This window comes from Erinaceus europaeus, chromosome 10 (assembly GCF_950295315.1).
Source record: "Erinaceus europaeus chromosome 10, mEriEur2.1, whole genome shotgun sequence".
In the NCBI taxonomy this organism is placed as follows: Eukaryota; Metazoa; Chordata; class Mammalia; order Eulipotyphla; family Erinaceidae; genus Erinaceus; species Erinaceus europaeus.
This window is the reverse complement of record NC_080171.1, coordinates 28,363,306-28,385,063: the sequence shown is the minus strand read 5'-3', so window position 1 is coordinate 28,385,063 and position 21,758 is coordinate 28,363,306. Positions and strand designations below refer to the sequence as shown.

At 51.9% G+C, this 21,758-nt stretch overlaps 3 protein-coding genes across 4 annotated transcripts; 1 reads left to right on the top strand and 2 right to left on the bottom strand.

The window, feature by feature from the left end:
• Position 1: 1 nt before the first annotated feature.
• On the bottom strand, positions 2–7,775 carry CCDC183 (coiled-coil domain containing 183). 2 transcript variants are annotated; one of them, XM_060199402.1, is made up of 15 exons: positions 7,632–7,727; positions 7,389–7,438; positions 7,056–7,177; positions 6,510–6,587; positions 6,241–6,408; positions 5,939–6,043; positions 3,920–4,042; positions 2,917–3,042; positions 2,746–2,800; positions 2,155–2,258; positions 1,485–1,645; positions 1,082–1,250; positions 879–989; positions 698–794; positions 2–175 (listed from the first exon to the last, which is right to left on the bottom strand). In XM_060199402.1, exons 3-15 carry the CDS (start codon positions 7,155–7,157, stop codon positions 57–59), a joined length of 1,518 nt encoding a protein of 505 aa, XP_060055385.1. In that variant the 5' UTR covers positions 7,158–7,177; positions 7,389–7,438; positions 7,632–7,727; the 3' UTR covers positions 2–56. The 2 variants fall into 2 exon arrangements, with proteins under 2 accessions (XP_060055385.1, XP_007521532.1); XM_007521470.2 differs by lacking the exon at positions 7,389–7,438 and having other exon boundaries at positions 7,632–7,775.
• A 3,927-nt stretch (positions 7,776–11,702) lies between these two features.
• On the bottom strand, positions 11,703–14,627 carry TMEM141 (transmembrane protein 141). The gene is made up of 5 exons (XM_016187443.2): positions 14,492–14,627; positions 14,219–14,285; positions 14,005–14,088; positions 13,648–13,752; positions 11,703–13,264 (listed from the first exon to the last, which is right to left on the bottom strand). The coding sequence occupies exons 1-5, from the start codon at positions 14,543–14,545 to the stop codon at positions 13,251–13,253; spliced, it is 324 nt and encodes a 107-aa protein (XP_016042929.1). The 5' UTR covers positions 14,546–14,627; the 3' UTR covers positions 11,703–13,250.
• A 2,226-nt stretch (positions 14,628–16,853) lies between these two features.
• Positions 16,854–21,720, top strand: LCN15 (lipocalin 15). The gene is made up of 7 exons (XM_016187381.2): positions 16,854–17,060; positions 17,340–17,479; positions 17,547–17,617; positions 17,922–18,032; positions 18,889–18,990; positions 19,375–19,442; positions 21,565–21,720. Exons 1-7 carry the CDS (start codon positions 16,965–16,967, stop codon positions 21,631–21,633), a joined length of 657 nt encoding a protein of 218 aa, XP_016042867.2. The 5' UTR covers positions 16,854–16,964; the 3' UTR covers positions 21,634–21,720.
• Positions 21,721–21,758: the final 38 nt, after the last annotated feature.

The window sequence follows — 21,758 nt, the reverse complement described above, 5'->3', positions numbered from 1 at the left end:
CCTGGAAAAATGTTTATTCGTGTAACAAATCGCAGGCGGGGGTCGGGGCAAGGAGGTCACTTCTTCTTCTTCTTGGCCTGCTTGAGCTTGTCCTCGATGAGCTTCTGGGCTTGATTCTTAATCTCAGCCCGCGTGGGGACGTAGCTGTGGTCCACGTCAGCAAACTGGAAGGTTTCTAGAAAGGCAAGGGAACCGGCGGTGCTCAGCTCAGCTGGACCCAGTATCGCTGCCCTAGCTGACACTATTCTGGGCTTGTTGGTATTCGGGGTCCTTTCAGACCCAAGGGGAGGCTGTTTCCCCAGGACTTCCCAGTTCTGGGCAAGGTGGCCCAGGAGCACCTGCACTCACCGAAGGCCTCCTCTATAACTCTCCCATCAAACCGTCCTCCTGCCATAGCGCTCCAGGGCAGGCACCTGGTGACTGGGGCACCCCTGTGCTTCACACCCCTTGAAGTACTAAAACTGAGCTCCTCCTCGCCAGTGTCCATTCTTTGTCAAAAACACTAGCTTCTCAGGAGCCATAACTTAAAATCCCTTGGGTACAACTGTCATACTATCTCCATCTTGGTAACCCTCACTGCTTCTCCAGGCCACCCCAGCCTCTGCCTCTGCAGTTCTGATCAGTCATCCATCTGCCCTGAAGCCTCGGAACCCCATGACTGGTGGGGCAACCTGATTCCCAGCAGGGGGGCCTGTACCTATCATGTCCTCTTCCATGTCCTCGAAGCTGATTTTGGTGTTCTGTTTTTCCTTCTGAGTTGAGGACTCCAGGGCATCCCTCACTTTCGTGTTAAACTGTAGTAAGGATACAGGACGATGGGTGTCAGCTCTCTTGGAACACCAGCCTCACAGGCACCCCTGCCTCCCAGCCAGGGCTACCTCCTCAGTGCTGGTCAACATCTGCACCCGGTTGGCCAGGTATGTAAGCTTCGTCTCGCAGTAGGCCAGTTTGCTGTACATGTCCAGGGGAGTGGCAGGCAGTGATTCTTTCTGTGGGCCAGGAGGGGGTCGTATCTTCCCTCTGACCCCTCCTAGGGACCCTCTGAAGCTGCCCCTCTCTGCTTGGTGCTCTGGGCACATACCTGGGCTTTGGGCAAGGTAATTCCCATCAGCCGCATGTAGAGGTTGTCGATGCCCATCTGGATGGTGAGCAGCAGCTTCTGGCCCTTGGTCACATTGTTGAGGGCCAGTTGCAGCCTCTTTTCCTCCTCTTGGAGCATGTCCTGCATTTTCTTCTCAAAGGACTTAAAGCTGCCAGATGATAGGGAGGGAGGTGGCCAAGGCCCTTGGAGGGCAAGGGTGGGGGTCATGAGTGGGGTGCTATGCTAAATTTAGTATGGGCTAGTGGGGTCACCCAGCTGAGCCTCAGCTGCTCCTTGGAGCTCTCACAGTCTAGCTGGCAGGGGGTACTTAGCTCCATGCCTGGTCTCTGCTCACAGGGAACTGTGGGAGAGGTTCCCTGGAGGGTGGGCTCCCTGGGGGTACCTGACGGAAGTGGGTGTCTGGTGGAACTTCAGCATCGCCTCCTCAAGTTGCAGCTTCTTCATTAGAGACTGTAGCTCCATCTGCCTCTCCATACAGTCCTCCATCTGCAGCTCCAGGTTCTCCTCTGTGTTCCTCTGGGCCAGGAAGCGGCCAGCAATATCCTGGTCACCCATGGGAAGAGCAGCAGCTGTGAGCCAGGAGGGTGGGCCCCACAGAGTGGGACTAGGTAACAGTGTCCACCCCCCAGGGCACTGAGAGTGTGTGATGGGCCATCTGTCAGACATCCTAGTCCAGTACCCCTCCATAAGTAGTGAGGGAAGAAGAACCCAAGGAAATCTCACTCAGTCCTTGTCACTTAGAATCACTTGTCCGAGACTGGACAAGCTTATGTCAGGGCTAGGACAGGAGCTCAAGGCTTACTAATAATAAAGCAGGAGCGGATTAGAATAAAGGAGGAGGCACAGTGGCATGCTTAGGTTTGCAACTGCTTTTGGTTTGGGAAGGGGACCGAGTTGGAGGGAGAAGTCACTCCCTTGGGATTTAGATCCTCAAATTCAGGAAGTCCCTGGTATGTGGTTAGAGTGGTCCTGGGGACTTCCCTCTACCAAGCTGGCTCCTTCAGGACTCCCTCTTGCCTCCTCCCAATATTTACAAGGACTGGAAGCAATACCCAGAGGTGGGAGCACTGCACCGAGGCCTTGACCTTCTCCACCACCGCAGTCACGTCCGCCTGGTATTCAGCATCAGACTTGGATGTTCTGCTGCTTTTCCTCGCTGGACAGAGCAGAGGGGAACACAGCCCAATGTGCAGGAAGAGTGGGGGGTGGGGTGGGGGGAGGCAGGGGAGTCATGTCCCTCCAAGGAACACCACTCGAGAGCTGGGTGCCTTTCAGAGCTCCTTGCACATCAGCCTGCCCACTCCTCAGCCTGGCCCTTCAGGGATTTCCCTTGGCAGTTCCCTCCAAGGATGACCAGCTGGGGCTTCATGGTGCTTCTCAGAGGAAGCCTGGCTGGTTCTCATCCTTTCTAGGAGTCGGAGTGACTGCACCCACTGCTGGGCACACTTGACATCTCCGAAGCCAGGTGCTTGGCCACACTTGGCCACAGCCCCAGAGCAGCTGAGCAGCTGTGGCTTCTGCAAGTGCAGCCAGGGAGAGGCTGTGACTTGTCTGTCCCCTCCCCCCACCCCTCTAGGTGGTACTGGGCTTCATCTTCACCTGCTCAGCTGCTAGGGCGGGTTGTGAGGGGGCAGAGTGCTTACATTTGGGGATATCCATACTCATCAGATTGGAGGAGAAGTCTAGGTCCCGATTGCCCTGGTGGGAAGGGTAGGGTGAGTAGGGTCCTGTCAGGGATTGGGTTGGCCCAGCTCTCCCAGGGGTGGGTGGTGGGTGTTCTTATAGTGGGGGTGGGGGTGTTCTGCTGAGCTAACCCTGCGGTACTTCTCGCTGGTCTCCTTGGTGTGGATCTTGTCGATGAGCTTCTTCTGTTGGTTGAGGCGGTTCTCCCGTGCCCTGCGTTCCTCAATGAAGGTTGCTTCCCCCTGTCTCATGTTCCTCTGGAAACACGAGGGTGGGGGTAGGCATCTTTCACACCACGGCCTTCCGCTGTGCTTGGTCCATTTTTATTTGTGGTCTCTGGCTTCCTAGTTTTGGGCATAGCACTTGAGATTTCTGACTTCCCTCTGCCTTACACTACCCAGCCTGGGCATAATGGTTTAGTGCCCGTGGCTAGTTCTTGTCTCTGCTGCCAAGCCAGGGCTCTCTTGCCCACAAGAGGCAGCTTCAGCTGCTATAGCTGCACAGAGACCACTTACTGGGCTCAACATATCTGAGGATGGACTCATCCTCTTCCCGCCCATCTTGTTTCTAGGAAACGTCATCCACGTCTGCTTGTGCGTCCTGGATGCTGGTCCCTCCCTCCAACTACATCTGTGCTGACACCAGGTCTCAGCAAGGCTTCACACCCTCTGGCCTGGCCCAGGTGACCAACACTTCTGCCTTGGCTTTTCCCAATTTCTACCCCTTTGCTACCTGGCCATTCTTGCCTCCTTATAAGCCCACTGTGCACCTGGGTCTTTGTTGTTTTTCCTTTGTTGGAGCTGGACCCCTACAACCTCAGAACCCACTTAGGCAGGCCACACCTCTGCAGCACTGAACAGAGGCTGTGATGTTTCTTTGCAGACACTGTTGAGAGGGATTGCCTCCCCACTCCACCCACTTCATGAGGATGGGCCATGCCTCCCTGCCCCTCCCTCCCCCTCATAACTTCTATGCCCAATGCTCACCCCCACCCCTCATCCAGGGCCACAGTGAGGTGGCTGCTGGACCCCTGAAGTGATTGCATGTAGTGGGGGTGTCACGATGGATCCTTGGCTGGACAGGTTTGAGATAACCCCAAAGGTTCCCTCCCCCACCTCTGGGACCAGCACTCACCTTCACCTCATCCGTAATCATCATGGCATCTTGGGACATGACTGTCATGTCTGACAGCTCTGAGCAGTAGCCAACCACAAGGTTCTGCAGCTTGTCTAACTCAGTAGGGTATATGGCAAGCTCCTGTAGCCAGAAGGGCAAGGGCAGGTGGGGCCATGGGCCACTAAGATACTGCATCCACTCTGTGCCAGCTTCCTGGCCCCTCTCTGCCTCTCTCATGTCCCCCACAGGGTGGATGGGGCCACTCTCAGCACCCTACACAGAGCCTAGGGACCGTAGCAGGTGTGACCTGGTGCCCTAGCCCCCAACTATTCACAGAGAAGGTAGAAGGAAGTATTTGGGGAGTGATAGACAGCAGCAGCACTATTGGGCTCCCACTGCTCCAGGTAGAGAACACAGACACTCCCAGGGAGGTGGTGGTAATGTCCTCAGCTGACAGACACTCTGAGCTTGGGGAAGCCCACCAGCTGGCAGATGAAGTAGAGGGGCAGGAAACAGGGTTGGGCTCAAAGCCTGGGGGCTCAAGGCTAAAGCTGCCAGACAGACCAGTTGGCTTTAGGCCTTTTTGAAAACTCACTTATTCTCTGCTTTTTCCCATCTGTAAAGAGGTGATAGACACCTTCAGGAGGCTGCTTCCAGGATCATTTGAGAAGTTATCATGAAGTATTTAGGACCAGGTTCATAAATGTTTCATTATCTTGGCTCTTGGTGTTTTGTTAACAACTACAGCATCAAATCTTCACTTGCTCCCCCCCCTCCCACCATTGGGAAATGAACCTAGGGCTTTGTGCATGCATGATACCACAGCCGAGAAACCTCTGGAGTCAACATTATTATTTTCTATTATTATTATTTTATGGAAAGAGTGGGAAGCACCATACCATTGCTCCCTCATCCCTGGAGTTTTTCTCCTTAATGCCATGTGGTGCCAGGGCTTGAACCCAGGGCACCACCCACGGTAATCCTCACACTCTACCCTACCAGGTAGTTACTTCCCACCCCCTTCATTGGTGTTTTTTTAGGTTGTGGATGACCTCAGAGTTGATTGTTTTAAAATATGTGTGTACTAGCAGCCAGGGGAAATAGCTCAAGCTGATAGAGTACAAGACTTTCATGCCTGGGCCTCAGGGGATAGTGTTACATGTACCAGAGTGTGTGCTGGCTTCCCTTTCTCCCTCTCATGTATTGGGTTGTCAGAAAAGTCATGATGCATCCTTGTGAAATGTCCTCACTGCAGGTGGGGAGTGGGGCTCAAACTCAGATCCTTGCACATAATACTATGTGCACTTAACCAGGTGTGCCACAGCTGAGGCCTCTCTAAATGCTTTTTAAAATGTGGCACTGGGGCGGGGCTAGGCAGTGGCACACCTGGTTGAGTGCACGTTACAATGCACAAGCACCTGGTTTTGAGCCCCTAGTCCCTACCTACAAAGGGAAAGCTTTGTGAGTAGTGAAGCAGTGCTGTAGGTGTCTCTCTTTCTCTCTACCTCTGTCTCCCCTACCTTCTCAGTTTCTGGTTGTCTCTATCCAATAAATAAGGATGAAAAAAATAATAAAATGTGGCCCTGGGGAATCAGTGCAGTGTGTATGTGTATGTGAGATACCTCTTGGTTATTATTATTATTATTATTACTACTATTTTGGAGAGATAGAGAACGCAGCATTGATCCACCATCCATGGGGTTCCCCTGGTGTTGTCCATGGTGTTGCCAGGGGTTGAACCCAGGCCCTCGTCTGTAGCAAGGCATGCACTCTCATTTGAGCTATCTCTCAGCCCAGCAAATAAGGTATGAAAAGTTTTCCCTTGTCCATGGTGCCTCTGTCACAGCTGGTGCCCCAAACAGGACTCAGTCTACCTTAGGTTGTGATCCTGCTTGGGGCAGAGCTGTGAGCTGCCCCCTGCAAGCCCCCATTCTGCAGGAGGTCTCAGTCCTGGGCACAAGCTGGGGCCTGAGACACACCCGCCCCTCCTGGCCAACTGGGCTTCCCAGGACCAGGTGCCTCTTGTGAGGGGCTCACTTTTTTCAGGTAGTCCAGCAAGTGCAGATACAGCAGGTGGATATTCTGGCTCGTGGTGATCTTGATCATTGTCTTTTCGATGTTGTTCTCCAGCTGGCGGATGACCTGGGGGTGGTCCAGGGGGGTCACTGAGAGCTGGCCAGGCTGCTTAGAGGCCTGGAGGCTGACCAGGTGGGGCTAGGCTACCTCCCAAGGGGGAAATCCACCTAGCCCCGCCCTCCGGTCACAGGCCACACCCACGAACCCTACCGCTACTGTCAGGGCTGTGCCCCTCCTGCTGTCACGCCCTCCTTGTCTGCTACCTGCAGCAGCCGCAATTCCTCCTTGGTAGCTTCTGGCTGGTTTTGCAGACTGGCCAGCTCCATCTGCATGCTCTCCAGTTTTTGTCCGCGTTGCCGCACCAGGTGGATGAGCTCGTTGTGCATGTTCACGCGGTCGAAGACATACTTACGCAGCTTTTCCTGTGCCACCTGGGTGCGGAGGGTCCTGATTGCAGGTGGCTGCCTGCGCAAGGGACTGTCCACCCTCACCCCACCCCCCAGCTCTGCAGCAGCCCCACCTGGCCCCTTACCTCCATGGTGCAGTGGCAGTGTGCCAGCCTCAAGGGCAAGTCATTCCCGCAAGCCTTGGAGATAATCCGCTGGTCGTGCTGCAAAGTGACTGTGTTGAGCAGTGGGACAGGCCCCTTCAGGAGCCTCACGCAGCCCCTCCTGGAGAAGTCTGTGGACTCTACTTGCCTGTTCTACTCCAGCAGTACCCCCAGCTTCAGGGGTCACAGGGAACACAGCACTACAGGACTTCACCTGTGTCATCCCAGCTTGAATGTGATGGGTCCCAAGGGGAAGCCCCAACTCTTCCCCACAAAAGCAACAGGAACCCAGGAAGTGGACCTTGGTTTGGCCTTCTGGACCAGTCTGCACTTAGGGCTGCAGAACCCTCAGGTGGGTGGCAGTTACCCCACCTGCCTAGCTCACAGATGTGCCCAGCTCAGGTGCAAGTCCAGAGGAGCCCCTCCAGAGATGGCCCCTAGCTCCAGAAAGATTGGGTTCTGAGGAGCCCTGCTCCACTTGTGTGGGTGGCAGGCACACCCGAGTCATGAGGGGCCGGGGCTGCTCACCTTCTTGGTCAGAGCCCACTCTTGGTTCCCACTGCGAATGTTGCTGCGTAGGAGAGACATGGTCTCCTTGTTCTTGGCTGTCTTCTCCTTCACAGCCTGCATTTGTAGTGTCCGACATTGCTCTGTATGCAGGCAGAAGGACATAGGGACAGGCCAGTCAGGCTGTGGTCCAAGGGCCTGAGGCAGGGGGACATTGCCTCTGTGCAATGTGCTTCCCCTCACTTTGTCTTGGAGAACTTAAGGCCCACATTGAGGCAGTGCTCACTGGACCACCAGGCCATTCTCAATGGGTGGCTGTTGGGAGTATGAGGTAGGAACCCAGAGATACATTACCTGTGATCCTTGGGGACCTTGATTAGGATAATCTTTCTTGTCTCATCTGACTTTGGAGGTCAATCAGCTCACAGATTTACTCTAAGTGTCCCTAGCTTCCCCCCTCCCTCCCTGTAAGGCTAACCCCTTCACCCAGCCATTTAGGGATAGGTGTGCCTTGGACTGTCCCTATGTTAACTATGAAAATCCTACACCCCGGAGCCCTTGGCCTCAAGGGGTGTGCGAACCCAGCAGCAGGCTCACCCTGGAGCCTTGTGATGGTCTTCAGTTCCTGGATCCGCTCCTCCAAATCTGCCTCCCCATGCATCTTCATGGTGGCACTTGGGGTCCTCAGGGAACCCCCTCCTGCTTCCTACCCTCCCTGTCACAGCTTGTTCTGCAGAACCGCGGTTCAGATTATGTTCGGAATCTCTGCTCATTGTGATGAGCTAGAGTTCTTAACACTAGGGAACCCTGGGGTTCCACACCAGCCCCAGTGAGCCTGGGTTTATCTTGAACTCCTGAGTTTGAGTTTCCAGAAGCATGGCCTAGGGTGAGGTGTCTTTCTTTCAGGGGATGATGTGTAGTTTGGTCCCTTCCCACCCAGGTTGTCCCCATACTGAGTCTCCTAAAACCTTCTACCTCTGCTGTCTGATTTGGCTTATGAGATTCCTCAGTTCTCTTTCCCTCCCTCACCTCCAACTGCAGCGCCCCACTCCTGCTTTCTTTCCCTAAGGTATCAGGAGGGTTGGGACCTCAATTTCCAAAACTTTAGTCTGATTTCCTCCCCCCCCCTTGAGCCAGGTACCCCAAACACAGCTCTTCTGGGGCCCTGGCAGGGTGTGTGTTTTACATCTGATGGCTTCCATTTCTCCAGCCCTGCTACTGGAGTTTGCTGTGTGGTCAGAACCAAATATGCAGGCTGGGCAGCTTCAGTACAAGGGGTTTATTCTCAGCTCTAGAGAGCAAGGCCAAAGTGTGGACAGAACTTGGTTCCAACTTGAAACATCTCTCCTAGGTGTGTAGACACTTTCTCTTCCCTGTGTCCTTACCTGGTTACTCCTCTGTGCCTGTCTCTGTCCATATTTTTTTTAAACATTTATTATCTTTTTAAAAAGTTTTTTATCATCTTTATTTATTGTATAGAGACAGCCAGAAATCAAGAGGGAAGGGGGAGATAGAGGAGACACCTGTAGACCTGCTTCACCACTTGCAAAGCTTTCACTCTGCAGGTGGGGGCCGGGGGCTCAAACTCAGGTCCTTAAGCTCTGCAACCTGAGCACTCAACCAGGTGCATTTTTTTTATTATCTTTATTTATTGGATACAGACAGTCAAAAATCAAGAGGGAAGGGGGAGATAGAGACAGACACCTGCAGCCCTGTTTCACCACTTGCAAAGCTTTCCCCCTGCAGGTGGGGTCTGAGGGCTTGAACCTGGGCCCTTGTGCACAGTAATGTGTGCTCAGCTAGGTGTACCACCACCCAGTCCCTCCATATTTTCTCTATAGAAGTGCACCAGTCAAATGGGACTAGAGCTCACCCTCATTTTGACTTAGATACCTGCAGCCCTGCTTCACCACTTGAGATGTTTTCCCCTTGCAGGTAGGGAGCAGGGGCTTGGACCCGGGTCCTTGTGCATTGTAACATGGGTGTTCAACCAGGTGCACCACCATATGGCCCCTTGATAGCATCTTTAAAGGCTTTCTCTCCACAATTGATGGCATTCTGAGGTTTTGGGGGTGAGGGCTTTGTGTGGATTTGGGGGGATACAACTAAACGTTAGCATGCCTCTCCCATATGCAGTTACAGTGTTTGCCTTGATCTCGGACACACATCCTTCCCCTCTTTGTCTCTGAGTTTGTTTTTTTTTTAACTAATTTTAATAGGTTAGAGAGAAACTGAGAGGGGGAGAGGAAAGGAAGATAGGGAAAGAAGGAGAAGGAGTGGGAGAGAGAGAGAGAGAGAGCGAGAGAGAGCTGCAGCACTGCTTCATTACTCATCCGTTCCACCCCGGTTCCATGGCTGCCAGTTCTTAGCAACATCGCCCCGCCAGATATTCGTCGGGATGCGGCATCATCTAAGTTCATTTCCCACGTCTACGCTCGACCGGACCTGCCAATATACGCGGATATCTTCACCCACCCTGTCCAACACTTGACGTCTCGTCACCCAATCTGGTCCCCTACGCCTACACTGAACTTCTCTGTTCCAGTCTCTTGGAAACAGAGTTGGCAGTCAGCTGAGGTCAAGAACAAACACCTCATCACAGACCCCTGCAAGCGTCAACCCGGCTTTGACCTAGCACGTTATGATTGGGCCCTCCTCAATCGCTATGGAACAGGCCATGGCCGGTGCGCCGCTATGTCCCATCGCTGGGGAGCCAGAGACGACCCAAACTGCCCCTGCGGCTACAGACAGACTATGATCCACATAGTCAACGACTGCCACCTCTCCAGATTCAAAGGAGGTCTCGAAACTTTACATCAGGCTCAACCTGATGCTGTTGACTAGCTACGGAAGAAGGGCAAACACTAGAAGAAGAAGAATTACTCATGAAATGCCTACCCTGCATGTGGGAGCCAGGGGCTTGAACCCTGGTCCTTGTGCATAGTAGTATGTGTGCTCAACTGGGTATGCTACTATCTGGTGTCCCATCACTGAGTTTTAAGTGAGTTAATCTTGTGGTTGGGGAAATGACAACTCAAAAGAGCATTGAACTATCTATCATGCTTGAAGCTTTGGTTCAATCCCAGCACAGCATGTACTGGGTCTCTGGCTTCTCTCTCTCTCTGCCTCATGTGAAACACTCTTTTCTTTCTTTCTTTTTTTTTTTTTTTGTGGAGTAGGGCTGCAGGTGTCTGTCTCTCCCCTCTTCCCTTCCTCTCTCAACTTTTCTTTTTAAATTTTTTTTTTATTTTTAAAATTTCTTTATTGGGGAATTAATGGTTTACATTCAACAGTAAATACAATAGTTTGTGCATGCATAACATTCCCCAGTTTCCCATTTAACAATACAACCCCCACTATGTCATTTATCATCCTTCATGGACTTGTATTCTCCCCACCCACCCACCCCAGAGTCTTTTACTTTGGTGCAATATGCCAATTTCAGGTTCTAACTGGAAACACTCTTATATGTATAAATAAAATAAATATTAAAAAATGTGTCTTAAGTCTTTTTGTTTTGTTTTAGCTGCCAGGGTTTTCTCTGGGGCTTTTCACCTATGTGAATCCACTGTATTAATTTTTGTATTTTGCATAATTTATTTTTTCCTTTATTGAGGGGATTAATGGTTTACAGTCAACAGTAAAATACAGTAGTTTGTACATGTATAACATTTCTCAGTTTTCCACATAACAATTCAACTCCCTCTAGGCCACCCACTGACATTTTTTAAATTATATATATATATATATATATATATATATATATATATTTTTTTTACCAGAGCACTACTCAGCTCTAGCTTATGGTGGTATGGGAAATTGAATATGGGATTTTGGAGCCTCAGGCACGAGAATCAGTTTGCATAACCATTATGCTATCTACCCCTGCCCTTAACATTTTTTTATTATCTTTATTTATTTATTGGATAGAGACAGCCAGGAATTGAGGAGACGGGGGAGACAGAGAGACACCTGCAGACATGCTTCATCACTCATGAAGATTTCCCCCTGCGGGTGGGGACCAGGGACTTGGATACAGGTCCTTGCACACTGTAACTTGTGCGCTCAACCAGCTGTACCCCCCCCTTCTTTTTGTCAGGAGACAGAGAGGGAAGGCAGCAGCATTGCTCCACTGTTTGTGAAGCTTTCCCTCTGCATGGTGTTCCCATGAGGTAAGCCTGGGGCTCTAATCCTGGTCCTCATACTTGGGAAAGTGGGTATTATTCTGGATGAGTCATCTCCGGACAGAGTTAATCCTCCCTCGGGGTTGGCTTGCCCTGCCACAAACATGGGCTAAATAGAGCTAAGCAGAGCCTCCACTCCTGCAGTATCATCTATTAATCTCTCTTCTTCCTCTAATTAGAATCCCATTTTAGTGGGTCCAGCATGACTGTCTTCCCAGGTGCCCTTTGCTCTAGACTCATCATATGAGTTTATCCTGGCCAATGGCATATAAACAGAAGTGATAAAATGCCTTGGTCTCTCCTGTTGACTGGGATGAAGACACAATGGTTGGGGGCTGGGAAGATAGCATAATAGATATGCAAAATACTTCCATGCCTGAGGCTCTGAGGTCTCAGGTTCAATCTCTAGCATCAACATAAACCACAGCCATGTAGTGCTCTGGTTTTTCTATTTTCTTTTGTATCAGTCTTTTTCTCTGATTAAAAAAAAGGGGGGGGGAGGCAGGTGGTAGCACATAGCCCAAAATGCAAGAACTAGCCTAACGACTAGTTCTAGCACCCCCTTCCCACCTGCATGGGGGGGGGGGGGTCGCTTCATAAGCAGTGAAACAGGTCTGCAGGTATCTATCTTTCTCTCCCCCACTGTTTTCCCCATCTCTCGATTTCTCTGTCCTATCCAACAACAGCTATGACAACAACAATAAGGGCAACAGAATGGGAAAATGGCCTCCAGGAGCAGTGGATTCATAGTGCAGGCACTGAGCCCCAGCAATAACCTTGGAGGCAAAAAAAAAAAAAAAAAAAAGTTGGAACTGGCATAGTCTCTTGGGACCATGAGGTAGGATTTTTCCACTGCAGTGGGAAACAGCCTGGACCTATGACTCCACATTAGCTCTGGCCCACCCAGTTAGACTTCTACATGACAGAAAACAAAAATTCAAGCTTGCTTATGTCACCCATAACTCAGGAGGGGGGAAAGGGAAAGGTGTTTATTAATTTTTCATGCAGCAGTTGTCACCAAGGGGGATGGAGGGGCCAGAAAATCAGTGCTATTGAGAGAGAAATTCCATCCACCTGACACACTGAAGGCACTCAAAAAAATGTTCTTTTGAATGACTGCCAGGCTAGAGGCGTGGGACCAGGGGTGGTGCCAGCTGGGTGCTTTCAGATTATCAGGAAGCTGACTGCATGGGATGCTGGGTTTGCCCAGGCTTCATAAATCTGCCTTTCTTCTCAGAGGGCTTCTGTGGCAGCAGACCATGTGGATACAGAGCTCCAGTGAGCTAACTTTGGTTTTCCTCCCTCTTCCCCTGGGGGAGACTCCCTTTATCTGACAGATGCATTTTCAATGAAAGGCAGGTGGATATAGCTACTTCCTGTCCCTTGTCTCTTGGGAGTCAGGCCATGGGCTACATGCCAAGTTGTAGGAGGCAGACTCTTAGTCAAAGGTTTTGGTGACCACAGAGGGTTGTCAGGGGGAGTATATCTTTCTGAGGTTCACTGTGAGAACTCCCCTGGCATGTCTTCCACTGACAGCTGTGTGGCCCAAAGGTGACATTTGATCCCTCATCTTACAACTTCCACTTGTTGCCAATTTCTTTAGGAGTCAGGAGGGGGGAAAGGGAAAGGTGTTTATTTATTTTCCATGCAGCAGTTGTCACCAAGGGGGATGCAGGGGCCAGAAAGTCAGTGCTATTGAGAGAAATTCCATCCACGAGGCAACCCAGAGCCATTTTCCCCAAATGCATGTGTCTAACAGGCCATATTCCTCTTTGGTGCTCATACTCTTGTCATGTTCTCACTGCCCTATAAGAGGTCAGCACCCCAGGAATCACACTTTCTGGGCTGATTTATAGGTAGGGTCCTAGCTTGGGACAGGAGAAAAATCACACAGGCAGACTAGTCACATATACATGCAGGGGACACAGCGGGACACCTTAGGGTTGGGGAGGGCCAACTGGGGGTAGAGGTGCCAAGGGTTGTGTGGTAGAATTTCAGGCCCCAGGTCTTCTAAGTCCAGGCTGGAGCTCTCCTAGCTGCGGTGATCTGTAAGAAACAAGGGTGGGATCACTGAAGCTATACTCCCTTTACTGTGGCAAAAAGCAAGCTCTGAGACAAGAGGGATCAGGCCTGAGCAGGTGTCTGGTGCAGGGACTCAACTCTAGTGTTTTTGGAATGCCCATTTCTCACTCTGCAGCAACTCCCCCCCCCCCCACCTGGGCTACCTATCCCTCTCTCCCCTCTTCTGCACACTGGGCTCTGGAAGGTGTCTGCTGTGCATGCCCACATGTCTGGTGGTCAGGGAGAGGGAAGACCCTATCTAACCTGTGTCCTGGATCTTGGCATAATACTAAACAGGTAGTTAATGCTTGAAGGACATAAACATGAGACACCTATGTTCCACCTTCCACTGCCGCTGGGTTTCTCACCTGTGCTCGTATCTTTGGGCTGGTCCATCTCCAGGAAGAGCCAGAGATCTCTGCATTTCTGCGATTCCACTCGGGTCACCCAGTAGCTGGCCACTGAACCTGTGACTGAGGAGCAGGGGGTGGGTGGCTTGTGTTGAGCATCTGGGCCTCTGCATGTCACAGGCAAAGGGAACATGGGCAGAGGCTTCTTCTGAACAGATGATGATGGTGGGGCAGCCACTGAGGAATGAGGTTTCATCCCAGGAGATGGGGATCCCTGTGACTAGAGTCCCCCACCCTAGTGGGAACCTACTCTTACAGAAAAGCTAGGGTTACCTCTGGTAACAATGCTTCAGGGGCCCCAGGCTCAGTACACACCCACAGCTACCAGCACGCTCCACTGAAAAGGGTATAGAAGCTTCCTCTGAAAGAACATCTGCAGGCCCAAGGTCGCCCCAGCACCTGCCAAAAGCCACAGGACCACATCAGCGGCTTTGCAAGGCACTAGGGCCAACTGCAGCAGGCGATCTGGCGCCACCTGCTGGGCAGTGAGGGCGACACATGAGAGTGAGGACCCTTGGGCCCAGCCTACCTGTGACAAACGTGAAAACGCCCTTCATGAAGGCGCGGGACTGGCACGCAGCATACTCCCCTAGGCCCTGGAGTGGAGAAGGGGTTAGAACTCAGTTCTGTCCTTCCTGCCACTCCTGAGGTCTCAGGAGCTTGGACCTTTGGCCGCTCTAACAAGAGTCCCGCCTTGATCCCCTTTTGACGGACCAGAGGACACCCCCCGCTACATAGCTCCCTGCTCCGCTCAGATCAGCTTTTGAGACTAGGGTTCCGCGACCCAGACGGGTCTTCTCACCGGATGCCTGGCGGCTACTGCGTCATCCACCCGGGACAGGCCCAAGTTGACCATGGCAGGCGGGGCGCGCGGCAACTGCGCAGGATCAGGTAGAGGGGGCGTGGCACGGCCTGAGGGCGGGACTGTGCTGGGCTAGGCGGGAAGGAGGGGTGGAGTCTAGGCTGTGGAGCCAGTGCGCCTGAGCAGAACCCCAAAGTATAGGAGCGGGGCGTGGCCTGCGCCAGAGAGGCGGAGCCTCCTCGCCTTTGGCTCTATGGTTGGGGTTCGTTGCCTGCACTGCTCCTGGGGGCCATTTTTTCCATTATTTTATTTTATTTTTTTATTGGATAGGACAGAGAGAAATTGAGAGGGGAGGGGAGGATAGAGAAAGATAGATGTCTGCAGACCTGCTCACTGCTTGTGAAGGGTCCCCCTGCAAGTGGGGAGCTGGGGCCTTGAAGCAAAATCCTTGCGGGAGGCGGGGATAGGGGGGTGGGGGTGTCCTTGCGCTTAGAATTTATGTGTGTTTAACTGGGTGCGCCACCGCCTAGCCCCCAAGGCTGTTATTTGTCGGGGTAGTATTTTGCCAAGTTAATAAATCTCTTGTAAAGAACTACAGAGTGATGTATCGGGTTATTATTCAGTAAATTAATCCCCAAACTCCTATGAAGTTTATACTTGGTCAGGTCAGCTGACAAACCCAGAGAAAGAGCTCCGGAAATAAAATGCAGGAGAGCACAATGGTGTGCTAGCCAGGAGACACACAGAGATCCCTGTGCAAGGTCCTAGCAGAGGTCCCTGCAGTGGGAACTCAGAGTGAAGGATGGTTCTAGACATTCTTGTGGTGGGGGCCCAGGCGAGAAGGGCCAGGTCACTAACCTTACCCAGGTTAGGCCTTTGGTTCTGCTAAGCTGAGTGTGAAGCACTGCCTAGTCTTTGTAGGCCTCATGTGTGATGATTGGCTGACCTGGAATGATGGGACCAGCCTTACAAAAGTGCTTCTGTTAGGTTGGGCAGTGGCTCACCTGGTTGAGCGGACACATTACCAGGTGCAATGACTGGGGTTCAAGCCCCTGGTTCCCACTTGCAGGGGAGAAGATTCATGAGTGGTGAAGCAGTACTTCAGGATTCTTTTTCTTTCTCCTCTATCTCTGCTTCCCCTCTCAATTGCTATATGTATAGTATCTGCTAAGGGTTAGTGCTCATATGGTAACTGGGGGGTAACTTTTAAGGCTACACTGATAGTTTTGGGTGTTAGAATGGGAGGCAAAGGAAGTCCACCAAATATTTTCCTGAGCAAATGTAACTGCAGCAAATGTAACTGCAGAAGCCATTGGAGATCTATGGTACCAGGCCATTTAGGCTCTGTCAACAGATGTTTGGATGTGATGTTTAGAGTTGGGTGAGTGGGATGTATTTGGAATGCAATTTGAGGGTGGAGGGTCAGGGTGGGGCATGTGGATGACTGACCTGGAGTATGCAGAGAACAGGTGTAGGAAGTGGGGAAGAGAGAGGACATGGGGCTGCCCTTGAGACAGTGGGGAAAGCTACCACTTCTCTGTTAGCTGCTTCCATGCCCCAAGGAACTTTCTCACCCAATAGGAAGTCATAGAGGTGCCCTAAGTGCAAAAATGAAATATGAAAACAGCTAAAATTAGATCTGCGAAAGCCTACAGGGGCATTCTCATGTACATCCCAACTGAAAAGAGAGCAAGACCAGCACTTCCAAACAGGAACCACCCTATAGTGGGTGGTTCCATCCACTTCTCTACTGATGTGATGTAGGGGCTTTCTCCCTTCCTGAACCTCCTTCATTGTGGGTAGCATCTGTGTCACTGTCTCCACCAACAGCCATGTGCTGCCCCTCACAGTGTCCTGGGAACTGTTGGTGTGGCTTCCAGAGGTCACCTGGAGAGGCCTGAGCAGCCCAGCAACCCTCATCAGTACCTGGCGCCTCCGGAGCGACGTGCACACTCATACAGCTTATGCAACCTATGATAAGGTGGCTGTGATTCCCTAATCCCCCTGAGGTTTGCCTATTAGTGACCCCACTACTGTGTGTGAATGACAGAGAGCCATGAGGAGAAGAGGCTGGTGGCTGCTACTCAGAGGCACCTCTATACCCTGCCTCAAAGCCCCCAGCCGCCTTGATAGGCTGGAGGTGGTGGAGGTGCCCTGGTACTGTGCAGGCAGACAGACAGGCCACCTGGAGTTCTCTGTTGGGCCCCTGGGACTGCCTGGCAGGTCTGGGGTGGGGGTGGGGGGGGAGGTAATCCTCCTAGGAGGAAGTCAGCTGAGCCAGAGCCCTCCAGGAAATGACCTCTGGGGCTGGTGGGGACACTCAAGCGATTGTGCCAAACAATGAACAAAGGGGGAACCTGGTGTTTCCGGCTGGTATGCCTTCCGCTCCCACCTGCTTCTCTGAGGAGCTTCTGGGCTGCACTATATAGGGGACTGTAGGGTTGCCAGGCTCAGGGCCAGGGACAGTGTGGGGATGGGGTCCATCCTGCTGGGCCAGGTCTTACTGCTGCTCTGTGCCTATGTGACTTGGGCTGAGGTCTTGCTGCAGCTGGATTTTGATGCCCAAAAGGTACCAAGGCCTCTGTGCTATGGGTGCAGGGTGGGACCAGGGCTGCATCCCAGCTGGCAACCACTGCCACAGGGTAACAGCTACAGCACCTCCAGGGACCCCGATACAGCCTTGGTGTGGGTTACTGACCCTTGTTTCAGGTGAGGAATGGTAGTGGTGCCACCTGATGGTCTTCACCCCCCCCCCCCCCCCCCGCCCCACACACACACACTCTGGAGGTTGGCTCTGGGAGTTAGTCAACAGCCTAAGTCCCAGGGCCAGTCACTGAGCTGCCTGCAGTTCTCAGGCCTGTGGTATGTGGTCTCTATGGCTTCCGACTGCAAAGTCTTCCTGGGCAAGAAGGACCACCTGCTGATGTCCACCAGAGCAGTCACTGCTAGGGCAGAGGGTGACCTGGATGTGCACATGGAGTTTCCAAGGTGAGCATATCAAGGGTGGGGCTGGGGGTACGACCAGAGTCGAGGGTGAATTCCTGTGCTCCCACAGGCCTGAGGGCTGTTCCCGAGTAGAAGCTGAATACCTGAGGGTTGGCTCCCAGGGACATTTCAAAGTCCCAGGTATGTCCTACCTACAGTCTTTGGGGTGCTAATGCTGCTTCTCCCAGGGCTTGGGACTGTTCTAATCAGAATCCTCCCACTTCCCTGCCATCTCCTGCCCATCTATCCCAATGCCCCCTGCTTCTTCACTTCTGTTCCATCTGAGCCTTGTCCCAGCTCACAGCCACACACAGAGGGCAGTGTGTATGTGTGTGTATGTGTGTGTGTGTGTGTGTGTGTGTGTGTGTGTGTTTGTGTGTGTGGTGGGGGGTGGGGGTGGGTGCCTGTGCTCCCTGGCTCTTCTCTACAGCCATCTCCTTTTTAGCTCTGGGCTACCTGGATGTGCGTGTGGTGGAGACAGACTACAGTTCCTTTGCTGTGATCTACATCTACAAGGAGCTGGAGGGGGCCCTCAGCACCATGGTGCAGCTCTACAGTGAGACCCCCACCTGCCTGTGTTTTCTGTCCCTCTCCTCTCCCTTGCCCTCATCCTCTCATGCACTCCCAATCTTGGGCTGGAGTGGAGGGGAGGCACCAGGGTGGTGCAGGCCTTGGGGTTGGGATTGCTTCTGATGGCCCATTCCCCTGTGGCTTCTTAGTGTGGGGCTCAATCCTGCTTGCTTAACTGCTGGCACCCTGAAACAGGGCAGATACCCTGTTTTGCTTTAATTTCTGCCCCCCCCCCCAGAATGGGCCAGGGGCTCTCTAAGGTGGAGAGACTGGAGGTGGGACCTTGATTGCTACAGGAAATGATGCCTATAGGGAAGTCACTTCAGGAAACCTGGTCACCTCAACTTCTTTTTTAAAAATATTTATTTATTTATTCCCTTTTGTTGCCCTTGTTGTTTTATTGTTGTAGTTATTGTTTTTGTTAGTGATGTTATCATTGTTGGATAGGACAGAGAGAAATGGAGAGAGGAGGGGAAGACAGAGGGGGGAGAGAAAGACAGACACTTTTAGACCTGCTTCACCACTTGTGAAGTAAATCCCCTGCAGGTGGGGAGCTGGGGGCTCGAACTGGTATCCTTACGCTGGTCCTTGCGCTTTGTGCCATCTGTGCTTAACCCACTGCACTACTGCACAACTCCTATCACCTCAACTTCTAAGAGGCTTCTGTGTGAATTAAAAGGTTCCCCCCCATTCCTCAGCCAGATGGGTGCCCTCCTGTTGTGTAGACCTGCCCAACTGCAGGTGGCCTACTTGCTCCAAGAGACACCCTCTCCCATCCTTCTTAACCCCTCTTCCCCTGCATCTGTGAGTCACTGAGTTCACAGGGACCCTCTCTATTCCAGGCCGGACCCAGGACGCAAGCCCACAGGCTCTTAAGGCTTTCCAGGACTTCTATCCAACTCTGGGCCTGCCAGAGGACATGACTGTCATGCTGCCCAAATCAGGTGAGCATCCCCCACTTGCCTCAGCCAGCTCCCCACCCCTGACCTTCCTTTCCTCACTCTCTGAGTATAAAGGATGAGGTCTTTGTTTTGTTTTTTTTTTTAATTTTTAATTTTTTATTATTTTATTTTATTTTATTTTATTTTTTAGGATGAGGTCTTTGAAGAGTGGGTTGCCAGCCCCTCCATCCCTTAGCCCCTCCGTCCCCCAACACATTCTATGGGAGAGGTTCTGGGCAGTGGAGGGGACGCTCTTTAGGCCCCACCTTTGGGGGGGTGATGGGGTCATCCCTGGTGCAGCCCAGTTCACCCAATGGGTGCCAGCAGCAGGAATCCAATTAGTAGTCCCAGCCAACCCAACCTCTCATCTATGATTTCTCTCCACAGATGCCTGCTCCTCGGGGGTACAAGGAGACATCCCAACAACTCCAGAGCCCCACAGTGGCCCTTCCCATGTGAGAACAGAGTAACTCTTCCTTCTATTTGTCCAGCTTTCTGGCCACCTGTCTGGCTTCCTTCACACACTGCCCCCCATCTCTGCACATGCCAATATTACCAGGCTGCAGCCATACCCCATTGTTTTGGGTGTGCTGACTTGTGTTCCTCTTCTTCTTCTCCTCCTCCTCCTTTTTTATTTAATATTGGGAGGACACTGACCTAGCGCACTTTGTGTCCATGTAGCCCTTGACTTGTCCCTGGGACACTGGGTCCTGCTTTGCTGATGCCTTGGTCCTCATGCTCCTGAGGCCCAGAGAGGAGCACTTCCTTCACAGCCTATCACAGGCTAGGGCTCTGGGAGCCTTGGGGACACAGAGATGGAATAGGCTCTTGGGGACACCATCTCCCAAGCTAGACATCAGAAAACCACCAGTTCCTTTGCCTGAGTTTATCACTAAGAATTTTGGAACCTACTTGAAGCTGTAGATGACAGATATGGCAGCTGCCTAGTCACCTCTCTTGACAGATAATGTCTGCACAGCTGTATTGATTCCTGGTAGAGGATCTGTCATTCCTTTATGTTAAGTCATTCTGTTGTCCCTGACTGTCCTGGCTGTTGGTCCACTGGCATGCTGGGGTCTCTGGCTTGTTTTAACTTTTCACTGGTTTGAGATGTGGCTGAGAAACTTGGTGCTTCTGCAGATGTCTCACTCATGTGTTGTGCAGGGAGTGGAGGGAATTGTGATGGTCACCTTCTGGAAGATTCTGAGGACAGGACAGGAGTCCTATCCTATTTGTGTCCCCTTTCTGGATTATCTCAAAAATGAAAAAATGCAGGTTGAAGAGTCTAGCACCCTGTGGACCCCTCTAGGTGGCTGTGAAAGATGTGGGTCTGGTCCTGTTATTGAAAAATTATTTATTAATGAGAGAGAGAGAAAAAGGACTGAGCAGCATTTTGGCCATGGGATACCAGGTGTCAAACTTCATTCTTGAGAGTTCAGTGCTCCAGCCACTGTTCCACTTCCTGGGCTGCTGGTCCTGAGTTTGTGGCCATTGATAGTTTTCTTGCCATAGTAGCCTTGGCACTAAGGGGCCAGATAGTCTTCCTCAATAGTCTTTGCTGTCCAATGAAATCCCTAGTGTGGCAGGGCCTCCGCCCCCTGAGAAGGTGGGTGGCCTTGAGCTGTTGTACCTCAGACCTGGGGTTTAAGGAGGCAGTAATGGACTTTTAAAAAGTATTTAGGGGGAGCTGGGCGGTAGCCCACGGGTTAAGCGCCAATGGTGCAAAGCTCAAGGACTGGTGTAAGGATCCTGGTTTGAGCCCCTGGCTCCCCACCTGCAGGGGGGTCACTTCGCAAGCGGTAAAGCAGGTCTGCAGGTGTCTATCTTTCTCTCCTCCTCTATTTTCCCCTCCTCTCTCAATTTCTTTCTGTCCTGTCCAACAATAACAGCTATGATAACAATAACAACTACAACAAGCGTGACAACAAGGGCAGCAAAATGGGAAAAATGGCCTCCAGGAGCAGTGGATTCGTAGTGCAGGCATACTGAGCCCAGTGATAACACCAGAGGCAAAAAAAAAAAAAAAAAAAAAAAAGGATCTAGGAAAGACAAAACACCATAATATCATCTGGCAAATACTGTGCTGGGTATTTGAATTTGGGACTCCATGCTTGTAAATTTACCTATTATGACACCTTTTGGGCTGTGCCACAGATGTGACAGCAGAAATCAACCTGCACGGGAGTCGGGCGGTAGTGCAGCAGGTTAAGCGCATGTGGTGCAAAGTGCAAGGACCGGTGTAAGGATCCTGATTCGAGCCCCCAGCTCCCCACCTGTAGGGGAGTCCCTTCACAGGTGGTGAAGCAGGTCTGCAGGTCTTTCTCTCCCCCTCTCTGTCTTCCCCTCCTCTCTCCACTTCTCTCTGTCCTATCTAACAACAACATCATCAACAACAATAGTAACTACAACAACAATGAAAAACAACAAGGGCAACAAAAAGGGAAAATAAATAAATTAAAAAAAAAAGAAATCAACCTGCACTAACCTTAAAGGTGATGATGCAATAGGGGCACACCGCTTATGTATGTAGGCTGGGGTGGCTGGTTGGAGTAACCACCATGCCTTTCCTGTCTACAGGGGCATCCTGGAGCAGTGGACCTCATCACCTCAAGTCCTCAAGACCCACAGCACCCCCCACTCTCCTGAGCTTTGGGTATCCCTGGGCCGCCTCTCTCCCTTTCCTGGTAGGGGTCTCCCTTCCATCCAATAAACAGATTTAGCAGCTTCTGGGTTCCTCACCTCTTTGGACTCAGTGGGTTCTATCTTGACCC

Bases quoted from the DNA above. Each gene is read 5' to 3' on its own strand.
- CCDC183 (XM_007521470.2), bottom strand. From the start codon at position 7,701: ATGAAGATGCATGGGGAGGCAGATTTGGAGGAGCGGATCCAGGAACTG. The intron at 6,588-7,055 runs GTGAGCAGCCCC...GTCACTTTGCAG, and splicing joins AGTGGGCTCTGACCAAGAAG to CACGACCAGCGGATTATCTC. The intron at 3,043-3,919 runs GTGAGTGCTGGT...TCGTGTTTCCAG, and splicing joins TGATTACGGATGAGGTGAAG to AGGAACATGAGACAGGGGGA.
- TMEM141 (XM_016187443.2), bottom strand. From the start codon at position 14,545: ATGGTCAACTTGGGCCTGTCCCGGGTGGATGACGCAGTAGCCGCCAGG. The intron at 14,286-14,491 runs GTGAGAAGACCC...TCTCCACTCCAG, and splicing joins CAGTAGCCGCCAGGCATCCG to GGCCTAGGGGAGTATGCTGC. The intron at 14,089-14,218 runs GTAGGCTGGGCC...GGCTTTTGGCAG, and splicing joins CGTTTTCACGTTTGTCACAG to GTGCTGGGGCGACCTTGGGC.
- LCN15 (XM_016187381.2), top strand. From the start codon at position 16,965: ATGGGGTCCATCCTGCTGGGCCAGGTCTTACTGCTGCTCTGTGCCTAT. The intron at 17,618-17,921 runs GTATGTCCTACC...TCTCCTTTTTAG, and splicing joins GGGACATTTCAAAGTCCCAG to CTCTGGGCTACCTGGATGTG. The intron at 19,443-21,564 runs GTGAGAACAGAG...TCCTGTCTACAG, and splicing joins CCCACAGTGGCCCTTCCCAT to GGGCATCCTGGAGCAGTGGA.